Source organism: Mesocricetus auratus, unplaced genomic scaffold (genome assembly GCF_017639785.1).
Source record: "Mesocricetus auratus isolate SY011 unplaced genomic scaffold, BCM_Maur_2.0 Super-Scaffold_6730, whole genome shotgun sequence".
Lineage (NCBI taxonomy): Eukaryota > Metazoa > Chordata > Mammalia > Rodentia > Cricetidae > Mesocricetus > Mesocricetus auratus.
Genome location: NW_024429184.1, coordinates 57,072,798 through 57,089,431, shown reverse-complemented (window position 1 = coordinate 57,089,431; position 16,634 = coordinate 57,072,798). Strand labels below are relative to the sequence as shown.

Here is a 16,634-nt window from a genome sequence, read left to right as displayed (position 1 = left end):
AGATTGGTTATTTCTTACATTTCCAGAAAAAAAATTTTGTCGATACTATTTAACATATGACCTAATTAGATTTTAGCATATTGTGAAGGCACAAAAACTGATAGTTTAAAAATAAGTACTATTATTTTGGTGAAGACATTAAAAACTATCCCAATACTTTTGTATTATTTAACTAAGGGTTCATTTACTGAAGACTTCAGAGAAAAGAAGGGCTGGATTGAATTGCTATATTATTAGTATACAAAAGACCTCCAATATTTCATAAAATTACCAATATGTTCGGTAAGAACATGGGCTCTGGTCCAGGACATAGACTTACGAAACAGTGTTCTTCAGACTAGCTGTCCCATAGTCCGCAGATGTCGCTTCTAGACTGCTTTAAGCACTTTTACATTCTGAATGTAAAATTCAACTCTACATGGATCTGAGAGTTGCAGACTGAACCTCTTGACAACTGGCTTCAGGGAGAAGCTTAGTTATGAGCAAGATTCTAGAACTTGAGGTTTAACACAACAGGGTCGGTCTTATGATGCCAGCTTATGATGTTCTGTCATTTCTGAAAATAAATGCACACTCATCTCAGAGTCTCAAAAATCTTTTATTTTTAGAGCCCGACCTTTTCTATAAAGGATTCTTAGTCATTCTTAGTATTCATCTGACAAAAATTTTCCATTATTCTTGACATTAAAAGATGTAATAGATGATTTTAAAGAGTACCGTGAACATTTATAAGAGTCTTTCGTATCATTTAGTTTCCAGTGATTAGAATTTAGTTGTGCTTAGAAAAGAAGAGGACAGCGGCCGAGCAGCACATGGCTTTTCCCAGCAGCCTCCCCATGACACCGAGGATGACTAATACCAAGGACTGGGACACAATACATCCTCCCTCAGAGGAAACAATGTGCTGTCTAAAGAGCATTCACTTCTGACATTTCAATTCCTGACTTCAGTGGCTGCACACTGTGCACTTCTATGCCACACTTAGGACAGGTAAAGTACATGTCAAATAGGAAGCTACTTTTAACACAGTAATAACAGAACACGTGTTCACATCCAATGGTGTGAGGCATTGTGGGCCACTCTCCACAGAGAGCACATTCTTTGCCGCTGCTGGCTAGGGCACTGTCACTACCAGCAGCGCCGGTAAGGGGTATGCACCAGGAAGACAATTTGGCTTTTAATTTCTGAATATTGATGAGTGGTAAGAGGAAAATCAGAAACTCGGCAAAGCCATGCCAGAGAAGTTCCCTGTTCATGTAGTCAAAACCAACTTCACGCATGTTCTGGGGCTTGCAAAATACAGAATGAATGCCAAGGAGGCGTTCTGTCAAAGTTGCAAACTTGCCCTTCTGCAGGAAAATCAAGAAGTTTATCAACTCCCCTAATTTTAAAAGTCCAACCACAACATTCATGCACTGTTTGACTTTCCCGAAAGATGCTAGATGGCGGTTTCGAAGCAAATCATAACATCGTTCCTCTAGCCATCTACCCCCAATGGTGCACACAGCATACCACAATTTCTGATGTTTACTTGGTGGTTGGTATCTTGAGCTGGAAGACAAATCATTTTTGTACTGAATATTCAAGACTGACTGGCCCACAGTGGCATTTTTGGAGTAGACGGTGAACCTCCATAGGAAAAGCCACAGACATGCTTTCACTTCTGGTTCAAAGCGAGCTAACAGGCCCGGCTTGAATCCATGGAAGCACTGTGTGAACTGGGACCACACGAGCTGCTCCAGAGCCTTGTTGAGTTCAAGTGCATCCAGCTGACTTATCCTCAGCACCCTGTTTGCACTCCTGGTCTTCTCCTCTCCGCCAGCCATGCCTTCTCTGAAGGTGTCTAGGAAAAAGACAATTAGGCAGCATCAAGTGGTGGCAGTCTTCTATCCCTGCCTCAGTGGCCTGCACACATAGACGATGGCTTTTAACAGTGTACAAACAACAATAATCTCTTCTTAAATGAACCTCGCTTGTCTTTCTTTATACTTGCTTCCTGTCCCCACCCCCAGCTGCTCCCTTCCCCCTTCTCAGCAAAGGAATCATAGATTGCAGGAGAGAGAAGAGCAGGCTGAGGGGGGAGCAGTTATTTACTGATTGCAGAAACTACCTCTACATAGTATTTCCTGCTTGGAGGCTGTCAGACAGATTAGAATCCCGAAACTAACAATGAGGCAGAATACTACAACAAATGGAAAGGATGAACATGGCAATAGATGGTTAAATCAAGACCTCACTGTGATTTCCAGCCCTTCTATGGGATTCAAGAATGTGTAGTAGTCGCTTCATCTTTCTCAAATATGCTTTACTTAAATTTCATTACTGAAATACTAATGTGTATTCTGGATACAAATATTAACAAAAAGCATGAGTAAAGATATATACTATAATAATTTCATTAGTATACAAGAAAAGAAATGCATGCGAAAGGAGAAAAAAAACCCAAGAAAATTCTAGAAAGTTAATTAACGTTACTGCTAGCTCAATATACAAGCCTCAGAAGTAATTTAAGATTTCAAACTATAGCAAGGAAAACCCAGGTCACTACAGCAGTTGATATACAGATCAGCTGAGATCTGTTACATCTTATAAATGAACCATCAAACTCAAACCATGACCTAAATTATCTTCAGTCTTTAAGTGGGTCCTTGGCTTGATCTGCTTTCATATAGAATCTAAACATGCAGAACTCCAGGAAGCTAAGGGTAAACTTGTGATTGCAATGGAATAGCAAAAAAGGGGAAACCTTGTTTCCAAATGCAAGTTCTAAGTGAGGAGATGGGGAGATTCTGGAGACTGTTTGTACAGCATGGCTACTGCAGTTAATAAGTCAGCATGCCTGTTTGAAGCTGGCTAAGACTGTGTCTTCAAACACATACACACACTTGATGAGCTATAAATGGATGTTTGTTTAATAGGGGTACTTAGGTCACAATGTATACATATATATGAGGTCATCATGTTATTTATTTCATATATCTAACCCTTTTCAATTACATAACAATAAGGCTAGGGAAAAATTAAACACTAAACTTAAACATGGTCTGAAGCCTTTGATAGGCCAACAATAGTAACATACAGAACCCAGGCTCATTGGAAAGGTATGGATCCTGTGGACATCAACTCTGCCAGTGGGCCATGGGATCTGACACTACAGTTTTCTCCTGCCTTGTTTATGTCACCACGTAAAACACAAGGCTAGAGACGAAAACAACCCTTAAATTCCTTTCAGATTTTATTATCTTATGAAATTTATTTAAAGGTAGATGTTAAATGTGATTCACTGGGTAGTAAAAGAACTGAAAAACATCCTAAAATGAATTCGTACTTCTTGAAATTAAGACTACCTCTGATGACACAAGACATTTTCAAGAAGTGAATTTTAACCCTGTTCATGTGTCCTAGATTGAATTAGTGGCCAAGACCTTATGCTTAACAAGTTCAAACACAGGAAACAAAAATGACCCTTGAATAATATAGGTTGCTTGGTGATGTCTTCCATTAAACCAGACACAGGAATGCTTCTCCCATACAAAGGCCAATCTCCTTCTGAGGGAGCACTCACCTTTTCTCGTTTCGGTGGCCCCTTCAGGACTCAGCAGCTTACTCACAAGGTGGTGGAGAGTTCTGCCTCAAGTTTGCTTCAAGAAATACTTGCCTCATACTTGCAGGAACCTACAGTAAAGAAAACGGAGTAAAAAAGAGAGAGAAGAGATCCCTTTCCTCACTCTACTAATGTAATCTCATCTACTCATACTTGCTGGAACCTCCAGTAAAGAAAAAGGAGTAAAAAAGAGAGAGAAGGGATCCCTTTCCTCACTCTACTACTCTAATCTCATCTACTGCCAGCGACCGTCAGCTCTTCATCCAAAACATTTTCTTTGCTCATGTATTCATGAGAAAAGTGCTAAAACTGCTCTCCTAAAGGAGTCTGGCTGCTCTCCCCTCTACTGGGACTCATTCTAGTTGCTTTCTCTCTCTTCTGGCCCATCTGATACTGTCTGCCCCGTAATCATTCTGGAACACAAGCCTCTCCAAACCTGTGCCCCAGTTCCTTCTTAAAGAACCACTGCCATTTTAAAATGTGCATTATGTTGTTTGTTTGTTTGCAAAGAGTATGTGTCCTTCCTCTTCAACTGAAAAACTAAGTACTGCCTCAAGTACCACTTCCTCCTGGCTCTGACATGTGGCCTGGCTGCCCCTCTGGGGTTCCCTTAGCATCCCATCTTCCTTTCTTGGCCTCTACACTTTCCACATAATGTACTTTTTAATCTGGTCTATTTCCTTTACTATATGATAAGCACTCATGCTATGACTATTTGGGTATTATCAGAGTTGAGTCAGGGTAACTACCCTAATTCCTGGTATACACCGGCATTTTATAATTACTTGATAATGGATAAAAGAGCAGAATAAAAGTTTACAGTAGAAAACAGGCATTCTATCCACTAGTCTTTAAAATCATTTTCAACCACCATAAAAACACTGGTTCTTATTCACTTAACCATGCTTGTGGTCCACCTGCTCTTTACCAGCTGTAATAGAATGACAGACAGTTGTGAGCATGGCAGAGGGGGACTGTAAGAGCATGTTACATAAAACAAACAGGCAAATACAGTGAGATGGGTAATTGATTTTCAAAGGAAAATTCAGGCACTATGCCTCCAACCGCATTTCTGGAGACAGGTTGCTGGCAAGGAGCTAGCTAAGCAGGCCCTGGGAAGGAGCTGCAGGATCAGTATGGTTATGAAACTAAAAACAATTACACAGAGGCGATAGGAAGAGCCAGAAGCACAAAGGCAAGTAGACAGCTGCTAAGGAAAGCAAGAAACAGATCCTGCAGGCTGTAGGCCAGAAGCTCAGATAAGGGGGTGGTGAAAAACCTTAGTGCTCCTAAGCGAATGCTAAACATCTTCTCTGGAGACACCTGCTCTGGTCACTCTTCAGAACACATCTCTGCTCACTGTGAGAAGGCCTGGAGGCACACTGGTCATTTAACAGGCTGTTAGGTGGATCTAGTGAAATGCTAAAAGGTGGTGTAAATTACAAACCTATCAATGGGGACAAAGTCTACAGTGAGGCAGGAGAGCTGACACTAACAGGGATTAAATCAAGATAACTGGCAGGAATAAATGACTGCATAGGGACCCAGTGCCCCAACACAGGAAATGGATGAATATATGCATACAATTTTTGAAATCAGAGGTTTTCATAAGATGCCTCGGTAGCTATTCTGTGAACATGGGAGGCAAAGTTTGGGTGCAGATTTTATAAATCTAGGTATTTCTGATAAGGTTTACTTTACCTAGTTAAGCATTAAATGAGGAAGGCAAACTTCTGGTGGTCCATATCTTCTCACAATGAATTCAGCTTCCTTTATAACAATAATCTGATTTTCATACTTTTCAAATGATAAAAAGATATAACTACGTCTAAGAACGGTCCATGTATCTCTGTGTATTCTACACACTCCATCTCTTCACTTTGCCTCTAGTCTAGTGGTTTTCAGATTTGAGAGCTTATCAGAATCACTCACAGGATCTGTTAGATTGCTGAGCTCCACTCTTCAGAATTCCGTTTTATAAGATATGTAATGGGACTTCAAGAGTTCACATTTCTTGTAAGTGCTCTAGTGATTTTGAGAACTTCTGGGTTAGTTGGTTTCAAAGCAAAATTCATCTTTTTTTCCCCTTCCTGTCACCTGTATGCTTTAATACTGCATACTCTTCCTGTCATTCATTTCTAGCTGGTTTTCATCACTTCATCTATAGAAGCTGATATAAACCTCATTGACAAAGCATGTCTCTTTCTATTAAGTAGTACTTGTGAAATTCAAGGCCATTGTTGATTCCACAAAAATCCTGATCATTACTCCATCTTTTAATTCAGAGAAAAAGACACATCCTGGCTTTCATATAAGGATATAATACAAGGCCTAAAAAGGGAGACAAAGAAGAAAAAAAAAGAACTAGGTGATTGTTTTCTAATGTAATAATATTATGTATTAACAGAAGGAAAAAATTAGAGCACTATTTGATTAGTTAACACAAACCTACATGATTCCTTGTGCAACTCAGGTCATCAGTGTGAGTGCCACACACCTGGTCCTCAGTGCTGAATTAGACAGACAGCACTCCTAGCCAAGCAGATGCGCCCTGAAGTCTGCTTTACTCCATTAGTGGTACTAATTTACATATCTCTAAATACTGGGATTGTGAAACTTTCAGATTGGAGTACATAAATATCTTAATCATACAGTTCTAGTCATCACAAAGACTGGCTGCTTACAGGAGATGCTCATGAATGAACATGGTGAAGTTATGAGATGGGGGGGGGGGGATAGCCACTCAGTGCACTGTGTGAACAGCATGTGAACACACCGAGGTAGTGTGTAAGGTAAGATAGTGAGGTAAGATTCCATTGTCTCCAGTTCTTAACTGATATGTAGTGAGTAGTCAGTGAACAGTTTCTCAGACACATAATCTTTTACAAAATACATCCTTCTAGAGAAACCATACTTGAGACCACGTAATAACAAGGGATTTTTAATGACTGCCAGGAAAGGAGACTTAAGACTTAGCACAGTCTAACAGATCCAATATTTAACAATACTATAAAAAATTCTTTCTTATTCCTTCTGTTACAGTTTAACATTTTTTTCTTTGCTTTTCTTCCTCCCTTAGCCTGGCCCTGGTGTAGATTAGGAACAGCTGGGCTCACTCTCCTCCCTCAGAAAGGTTCTTTAGTAGACCAAAGACTTACTATTAAACGGCTCTTCAGCCTTTGCTGCCCCAGATGAATAATTTGTTTCTCTGAGTTTTGTTTTAGGGTTGATTTCCAAGATTTTAATAGTTTTGTGACTTGTTTTAGTCATAAACCTAGAACAAACCCTGTCCATTACACGCCACAGTCTGTCAGCATGGAATGCTTCACCTATATGCTACAGCCCTTTTAGACAACTGTGACTGCTGAGAAAAGCAATGCTACACTTAAACTTTCCTGGGCTCCAGTTCTAGCTCTGTCTCCTACTTGCTATGTGATCAAAAACTTCATTAGCCTCAGGTTCTTCTTCTAAAAAGAAATAACAGCTACTTCAATAGGCTATTGAGATTAAACTAGATAATGTTACAAAAGTGGCTTGGAAACTATAAAGACGTCTTATTACCACATCGTTATTACCTTGACTAAGGATGGGCATAAAAGAAAAAGACTACAAGTTGATTTTGGCAAATCTTGTTTGAAAAGACTGCAATCTTCATTATTACTCACAATAATGCCTTAACCTGTGTCAAAAGAATTTGTTTCCAGGAAATATTGACTATATCATTAAAATGTAATTGTGACAGAGAAATTGTAAACATGATATCACCGTTCTGTGTGTTTATGTGAGAGCCAGGCAAGAAGACCCACATGGCTTTTCCACATATAGTTTGTATCTTGTCTGAAAGATCACCTAAGAGGATTCCCAGAGAATGGAGTTGTGTTCCATCCTTACTAACACACTCAGCAATTTAACCCCATCAATGTGGTTGGGCCTGTGAATAGAAAATGAAGAAACCTCGGAACACATGGACACTATCTCCTTCTGGGGTACTTTGTCCCACAGGGCAGGGCACAGGCAGACCAGGTACTCAACCCTTGGTTTATGAACAAAATACTATATTCAGTTTTTTCTCTCCCACAACTCCATTCCATCCCCATTCTGGCAGGCATAGATCTTTCAGAACGCTAGCTTTCGAGAAGGGCAGTGCCCAGGAGAGGAAACTGATGAAATAAATATAATTGCAAGTTCAATTAATCTGATTATAGAATCCTCTTCCTTCCACTGCAGCATAATAAGATTTGTCCCGTAATAGGCGTGAAGTAGAGAAAAATGCCATAAATGCCTTTAAATCACATAAAATCATTCTCAACATAATGGAAGTAGTCTGTGTTTTAGTGACTTCTAATTCTCTGACAAATACTTATTCAATTTAACTAATATTCATTGGGCATATAAATACCAGGCAATCTCCTAGGTAGCAGGGATCTGATATAAATATTTATTATCAGTGAACTGCCCTCCCCCCGTATTTTTAGAACAAGAGTTTCCGTAAAATCAGAACTGGCCATGGATCTCTGAATCACCAAATGAATCTCAAAATTGGAAAATACTAACAAGGATCACAAGATTCCTCAGAGGAAAAGGTAAGTATCTTTCTTCCTTAGGAGAAAGGAACAAGCCGGGAGAAAGGCCTGCTAGGGTCTTGCTGGGACTCCTGAAGACGGATTTCAGCAGGAGCTGCTGGAACATAGCCTTGGTCAGTTAACCAGGGTGTTTTCTTATGTCACCTGGCCACAAAGCGGTGCGTTGTCTGAATGCTGAAAGCAGAGAGGCCTTTCAAGAGAGATGAACCAAGAGCCAGCCACAGTGCACGAAGCACCTGGGCCATTAGGGATGCTGCACGAGGAGCGACATAATGGTATACATTTTAGAAGGTGAGCCTGATAGCAGAAGTCAGAGTGAGAAGAAAATTGCTGGTCAAGAAAATGGTCATACAATCTGAGGCTTGACCAGCATAGGAGCAAATTTTTGGAGAACATAATTTATTTTCAATAAGAACTTGCAAACAAAATCATATTTTTGGAAAAAAATTGTACTATTTTTGGTAAGCCCGTACTTTCCTGGCTCCTGTTACAATGACTGTCAATACCAACGTTCAACCACCCATCAGTCCATATATACTTTACTTTCAAGAATTTAAGTAAGCTTTACAATTCCCATATTTTTTGATTCTTTCAATCTGGTAGTTAGTTTCATAAATGTTGGCTCAAAGTTGAAGACTTGAAAACAACAACAACAACAAAACTACAAGTCACCCTGTGCCTTTGTAAGCTGAAATTATTCTCAATTAAAACAATAATAAATTGAAACTTTTTCAAAATGCCCATACAAGTTTCATTCTATTCCACCTTTCAATACCTAATCCTGACACAGTTCTTCCTCATTTTCCAAATCACACTAATCTTACATATTTATTATTCTAGCAAAAAAATCACATAAAGTAATTAAAATTATAATTTGTAATATACATATTAACACCAAATAATGATTCCAGAAAAGATTCTCAAGGCAAAGTTAGGAGCAGATAAAAAGTATAATACCTACTAGGGTTAAGGTAATTAATCTAAATTGTCATATAAATATGTTTAAGGCCAAATGGCCCAGCACTAAGAACTGTTAAAAAGGTCCCCTGCTGACATTTTTATCAGGGAACTTGCCACACTGCTTTTCTTTCAGATTAAAAAAAAAATCCTGAAAATAGTTTTTTGAAGAACAGCAACATATAATCTTATACCTTAAATAATTCCTGTTTTACTTTTGATTTTTCATTTCCAAAAATAAAACCTTTCTCGGCAACATCACATTAAAAAAACCATAGCAAATGATTTTATCTTATTGAGGAAGAAGGAAATTTTCAGGATATACTTTAGAGCTTTTATTGAGTGTGGTGCAAATTATGAATGAATATATTTTATTTAAAAACACGTTATTGACAGAAATCTATCAATAATAATGTGGGTATTGTCAAGGGCCTGTCAATATTAATGTAATTATGATTAAGAGGATAACATGGATTTTAGCTATAATACCAAGTAACATCTCCTACATTGCTGCTATCAATATACACATTATTATTGACCTGTTCCGGGATTCTCAGTCCTAGATGTATTACCATTAAACATATTTGTCAATGCACACTGCCTACAGAAATTCTACATTTAAATTTACAGTCCTGTAAACTTTGTCAGCAGAAACCTCTGAATCCCGATTAATCTGGTAGTTATCACATGTGCCCACCTCCCTGCCAGGTTCTTTTGCAGCTTTACAACAAGGAACTCATCTTCGTAGGACTACTAATCCAAGTGGATGCAACTGTAACTCCATTTTATTTCTTTCTAGGCTTTTATAAGTTTTGGGCTAAAACTTATTCCTGTAGGTTATGTGAATGCTCTCTCAGTGCAGATCTTAAGTTATGAATCTATGTTCCACTATTTTATCTTCTCTGTATAGTCAGATAGATTTACTGTCCATTGTACTGAAATCAATACTAGCAAATGGGACATGTATCAGAGAGAGGCTTAACTGGGTTCCCAGAGCATACTTCAAACACTGGTAAAAGAGTAAAGCTATGCCGAAATCCATTATAATACCCTGACCTCTAGCACCCTGAATAGTCCTAAAAACCAACAATTTGTAAGTTCAAATCCCACTTCTGCCAAACTTGCTAAATGAACTGCCACTATTCTGTTCCTCCATCAAAGACTGATTCAGTTTCAATATTTCATAGAGTGACAGTGTGATAAATCACAAAGATGCTCATTTGGATACATCCAAGACACATGAAATTTTCAAATTGTGGACATTAGCTCTCCGAATTCTTTTTTAACTTGAATGCAGCCCTTATCAAAATTCTAGTAAGTATTTTCTTAACTTTTCTAAAATCATATGAAAAGATAAACACAGTATGTGGGGACACCAGACCTTGAGCAGAGACCCACTTCCCCATCGGCCTGGGAGTAGGCAGCTGTAAGACAATGTTTACTAAAAACATGTTTACTAAAAACAGTACAACAATACAAAGCCCAGGGCAATAAGTTCCTGAAAAGGGCTGGCCCATGGGAATCGCCCTGACCTCGACCTTGTCCAAAGACTAACTGCCTCTTCTGACACACCCAAAATCAGTTTCTGGTGTCAGAGCAGAACCAGCCAGGGGTAGGGAGAGAGCAGAAGCTTTTCTGGAGGGAGGCCTTTCTTGGGAAGTTTGCTTGAGCCTTTTTGGGGCCTGCTTAAAGTTTTCTTTACACCATTGAACGAGTCTCTGTGTTGTCAATCCCCGACACCCTCCGCACATTCTCGGACACAGGCTGTGCAGCAGACGCAGCAACAGTAGAGTTCTCAAAAAGGAGAGCAAGGATATATGGATTTTAGACATAGTTCTGGGGAGTGCCAGCCTACAATCCCATGGCCAGAGAGTCTGGGAAACAGAACCTTCATCCAATGGCTGATGGAAGCAGAGGCAGACTCATACAGCTAAACACTGAGCTGAACTAAAAGAACCCAGAGACAGAGAGGGAGGACTGATGAGCAAAGGGGTTAAGACTGGGCTGGTTTAACCCCCAGAAATAGCTGACCTGACAAGGGGTAGCTCTTGAATCCAAGACTGATGGCTGGGAATCCATCATGGGACTGATTAAGACCCCCTGAATTTGGGTGTCAGTGAGGAGGCCTAGGCAATCTCTGGGGCCTTGGATAGTAGCTCAGTATTCATCCCTGGCATGCAAATGGACTTTGGGTGCCCATCCTACAATGAGAGATGCAGTCTCACCCTGGACTCTTAGGAGAGGGTCTAGGCCCTGTCCTGGATGAAATGACAGACTATGGACACCCAAGGAGGGCCTTACCCTCCCTGGGGAAAGGAGGGGTATTGGGGGAGTTGGTGGGAGGGTGTGGGAGGAGGGGAGGGAAAGGGAGAGGAACCTGGGATTGACATGTGAAGCAAACGTGTTTCTAATTTAAACTTAAAAATTAAAATTAAAAAAAAAAAAGGCGAGCAAGGGTAAGCTCCTTACCAGAGGGGAAAATATATTTTATTCCCATTTGGAAAGAGGGAGAAAACAACAGCAAATGGAAGAATTCATCTTACACACACACACACATACACACACACACACACACACACACACACACACACACCAGAAGGCCTTGCTTATTTTAGCTATTGTATACTTGTTTCAGTATCTAAAGTTAGCCAAAACACTACTTTAAAACCATAAAACAAAGTTTCCAACACCTTAACCTAGCCTCACCCTGTTTTAAAAAGGAAGCAGCAAGATTTGCACATTCTTCTCTTTAAGAAACCTGCTATTTCTGTACCATACAAAGAACATACTGCAACACTGAAGAGATGTTTAAAATGAGTTCACACAGGAAAAGGCATGTCAAAGACGTCTGGACAAGTCATTTTGCTATATATTCTTCATTAACTGGGGAAACAATTGTAAACAAAAATGGTACTTTACAGGAAGTGTTTTACCAAAGCTTGGAAGGAGGAAATGAGGATAAACCAAAAAATAATTTCTAATAGAAGACATTGCAAGAGTAAACACTGACATTGAAAACGCTAAAAAGAGAGCAGCATCCATGATAGAGACAGTGATAGAAAAAATAAAAAGTGGGGCACAAAAAGATTAGTCTACTATTAAGTCACAGGGCTAGAAGTGGCAGAGCCATGCTCTGTACTTGTACTCTCTATGGACAAGGTGATGATGGCCTAGATGTATAAATTCTTTACGGTGGCATTAGAGGACACACTTAAGGAATTACTTTTAAAGGCTAAGCATTAAGTGCAGGGATACTAACTACAACCAATTTATAACCCAACCATGCACAAACAGCTAGATGAAATACTTAAAGAAGTTACATCTTCAAATCATTCTACAATTTAGAGATTTTTAGAATCAACTTAAGAGAAGAATTCAAAATCACTTGAAAATTATTAGAGCATAGATTTGATTGCAGTTTTTATGGCAAAAGAGAATGGGAAGATATCCCTAAATGAAGAAAAAGGTATCAGTCATGGAACAGGAAAAATTATGATGTAATACATGATTGTACCATATACTGCACATTTCCTTCACATTGTGTCCTGGAATCCTTATAATACAATCTCTAACACAAATAATTAAGGTCAAGGTAACAGTAAATTTCTGGTAATCACTACAGAATTGTAGAACACACAAATCTGGAATGGATAGATAGCTAATGAGCTTGAATCAAATGTAATTCCACAAAATGCTAAGCAAATCTTTTTCTCCTCAGGATCATTCAAAAGACCAAATTCATAACCAAGCTCTCAGGACTACAGATGGAGAAAGAAATTAAAGGAATGTGGTAAATCACCCATTCTCTCATCCACATCCCCCCCTTCTATGAATGCGGTCAGAGAATCAGTCAAAGGGATTGAATGTCAAACCTAAACAAAGAGACTTATATGGGTGAAAAATGTGGCATGATCATTTATTATGAATACAGATTTATATGTATGGTAGATGTTATGCCAACTCACCCACTAAACACAGGGTTTAGACACGAGTGAGACAGAATTACTTTTTAGCTCCTGGCTTTTGTGTTTTAATAGGAAAGAGAAGACAAGTTGGACAGTATTTTATCTTACTTTGCTCAGTCAGGAAAAAAAAATCTGAGCTCTGATAAAAAGGAATACATATTAAATAGAGCAAAACCAATACGGAAAGGAATGTTTTGACTGTATTGAAGGTAAAGGCTGGGAAGACAAAGAGGACATAATGGCAAGACCAGAGGATGCATAATCCTTATCCCCATCTCCACTACCAAGTATAAAAACCATAACATTATGCTTAAAGAGACAGTGCCAGGCTCACAATCATGAGGAAAATGGAACAGCTGAGGCTTCTCTTCCAAGGTTTCTCCTACATGAAAGAGGGCCAGTGTCTTTAGAAGCTACTTTTACTTCACAGGAAAGAAAGTGGATCATGTAACCTACATTCTACCTGTCCAACTCAGACCACCGGGTGAGGGAGCTGGGGGAGGGGGAGGGAACTTCGGTTCAGACATAAAATCTGACACTGCTCACACTTTGCTCGTACTATAGTAACATGAAAATTACTTGATGTCCTGAGGAACACATGATACTGGATTCCTAATTTTACCAGAGAAGTGATGACCAGAAAGACTGCACTTAACTTGAAGGCTCAGCAATAGAATACGTCAAACAGAAAATTATGCCAAGGGATTTTACGATCACCAATATAAGCAAAACTTTAATTACAGCTAAAAAGCAAGAATATCAGAAGGGGACTAGGAATTATGACCGATCATAAGGACAGCATTAAAGCTGAAATGAGTACTTTATAAAAATGCAAGAGCATTACCATGCTTGTAGCTTTTTTAAAACTATGACTACATAATTTTGGAAAGCCAGAATAACCAAATGAATGCATACTGAATACAAATGAACAATTGTCCTAAGAAAGGGAATTTTCATGCTAAAAGGAAAAGCAGATCATCTGGCCCAAGATATGAATTAAATCTTAACTGTTATAAAAGAAGACAAATAGCTGTGCTTGTTAAACTACAGCTGACAGTCGGCTTGCTTTGTCTCTCCTCCGCATGGCTCCAGGAAATTTCTACAAAAGTTCTTTTATGGAACAATTTTAAAACCACAGATTGAGTGCTACCTCTAATTACTAAAAAAGAGAATTAGGCCAAAAGGTAAAGTTGGGCAGGGGCAAACTATAATCAGGACTAGAACCTAATTCTTTTCATTTTAGTGGTCTATTATGTTCTGTTATTTTACTTTTTAAAGAAAAAAAAAACGAGCTTCTTTTTTCCAAGTAATTCTACTGACTCCCTTTTCAAATCTCCTGGCTCATGGTCTTTCAAATGTAATCGTTCTGGATACAAGTAATTGGTAATACAAAAGAGATCAAGTCAGTAAAAAGAAAGCAAAAAGAAAAGTCAGCCACTCCAAATTCATTCTGTTCAGGTTTAAGTAAAGGCCACACATTCCTTGAAGGTGTTTTGACTACAAACTGGTAGGAGGGGGGGGGGGAAGCTCTTAGTCATCCTATAATTACAAAAAAAAAAAAACCTGTCAACATGAAAGTCTGGCAAAGGGTGACATAAAAAATTTGAAGGTTGAAGGTGATAGACTGAAAATTTTCAGTCCGTGAAGTCTTTTTGCTGAGGGTCTGGAGTGTGGAAAATGGCATGTAAATAAATTAGTGAACCAACAACTTTTAAGGATCCCAACAAGAAAACAAAAATGATTGTCACTTTCCTTATAACAAAGCAATGAATTTCAGTGCACGTCACAAGCTATTTCTTAAGAAAACCTTCCACACCTCTGCCCAGAGAGCAAAACTGAGTTTTCGTGAATGGGGTCTCAGAAAGGCTGAAACTCCAGCACACTGAAAAACAAGATCTTTGCCATCAACATTCTGATTACAGACCCCGAGAGATTTTCAAATCTGAGTTTAAGAAGTCAATCTCCTGCGACGAGGGGGCGATTTCAAGGCGGCCGGAAAAGTCGCGTTGGGGAATGCAGGGGCTCGTTCCCAACAGCGTCGCTCTGTTTGTGTGACAGCGCTACACTAGGGGACAACTGGGAGTTGGGATTGGCTTTATTGCCTTTCCGGAAACCAAGAGACACACTGGCTCCTTCCAGAAGGACAGGAAGCCACAGCGGCCTGCGGCCGAGGCGAGCGTCGTATGGCCGGCCGTCCTCCGAGACCGCCGGGCCCGCACGCCGGGCGCGAGGCTCCGCTCCGGGCGGACACTGACCTGCGGGGTCTGCGGAACGCCCGGGCGCCGCGGAACTTTTCCTCAAACATTCTCTGGAAAGCTGGGCTTTGCCAAGCCGAATCTGGGGTACCCACGCTTCCGGGATTCGCGGGCTTCCGGAATGACGGAAGACCCGGAAGTGGCTGGAGAAGAGACACTCGGGAAATGACACCCAGTACAAACCCGCTTCCCGGGGCGGCGGAAAGCCGGAGAGGGCCCAGCCACGGAAAATGCCGAGGAGCCGAGGAGCCGAGGAGCCGAAGGGCCGAAGGGCCGAAGGGCCGAAGGGAAGGGCCGAGCTGCCGAAGAGGCCACTCCGCGCTCTGGGATTGGTCGGGGAAGCGGCTTCCGTTAGGCGCGGGGTCGGGGCCCGGCGTGAAGAGGCTTCGGTGTCAAGGCCCCGCGGGACGCCTGGGCTGTGTGGACGGGCTTTGGGCCTGTGGACGCCACTGCGGGCTGCAGGATAAGCGCCGCCGGGTGGTGGCGGGTCGCCTGCGCACCTGAGAGCTGAGGGATGACCCTGTAGGAGGGCGCCCTCTCCTCCTGGTGGGTGTCGCTAGGACCATCTTCCCTAATGTGAGGCGGTGCTCTGGGTCCTCTTCTAGTAGCACCCACCCTACACCAGTTCGACTCTGGCTGGTGGAGTAGTGATAGAAGAATACGGTTCTCCCTCACCCCACACACTCACCTTGTAGTTTATTTCTGGAATTACCCAGTGCCCCAGGGAGTTCTTACTCAAAGTCTGACACATTGACAAGGTAAAGGAGAAAGTAATAAGAAGCCTGGTACCATACACTCCGTACCGTACTGATGTATTTTTAGATTAAAGACACAGTTTGCTATCTAACACCTGGATTAACTTTTGTTCATTAGATGAGATCTTCGGAGCAAAATAGGCTGGAGAAGAAAGAAGGCATACTTGAAACAAAAACAGATTCTTTTCTACCAAGTTACCCAACAATGTAGATGACCCAGTAGGAGTTGGTAGGGTGTGGCGTTCAGGTAGGGACCGACTGGAGGAAGGTATCTAGTAATACAGCCTATTGTGGTCCATGATGGCCACTAGCTTCTTGTGACTAGTTTGAAATACAGTCTGCTCTGTAAGCTATGGATACGAATCTAAGACAGCATGAAGGGATACAAAACCCTCATCAATTTTAGGTATCATTGATCGTTATATTGCAAGTATTCCAAAATTTTTAAATTGTGCAAAATGGTTGTCATTATATTTCTGTTGGACAGTGTTGAAAAGATTAAATTCTCTTTGAAG

General features: G+C 40.5%; 1 protein-coding gene across 2 annotated transcripts; it reads right to left on the bottom strand.

Annotated features, from left to right (window-relative positions):
* Positions 1 to 579: 579 nt before the first annotated feature.
* On the bottom strand, positions 580 to 15,503 carry Pex2 (peroxisomal biogenesis factor 2). 2 transcript variants are annotated; one of them, XM_005066777.4, is made up of 3 exons: positions 15,365 to 15,503; positions 3,566 to 3,675; positions 580 to 1,843 (listed from the first exon to the last, which is right to left on the bottom strand). In XM_005066777.4, the coding sequence occupies exon 3, from the start codon at positions 1,824 to 1,826 to the stop codon at positions 909 to 911; it is 918 nt and encodes a 305-aa protein (XP_005066834.1). In that variant the 5' UTR covers positions 1,827 to 1,843; positions 3,566 to 3,675; positions 15,365 to 15,503; the 3' UTR covers positions 580 to 908. The 2 variants fall into 2 exon arrangements, with proteins under 2 accessions (XP_005066834.1, XP_040597336.1); XM_040741402.1 differs by lacking the exon at positions 15,365 to 15,503 and adding an exon at positions 15,034 to 15,262.
* Positions 15,504 to 16,634: the final 1,131 nt, after the last annotated feature.

Bases quoted from the DNA above. Each gene is read 5' to 3' on its own strand.
- Pex2 (XM_005066777.4), bottom strand. From the start codon at position 1,826: ATGGCTGGCGGAGAGGAGAAGACCAGGAGTGCAAACAGGGTGCTGAGG.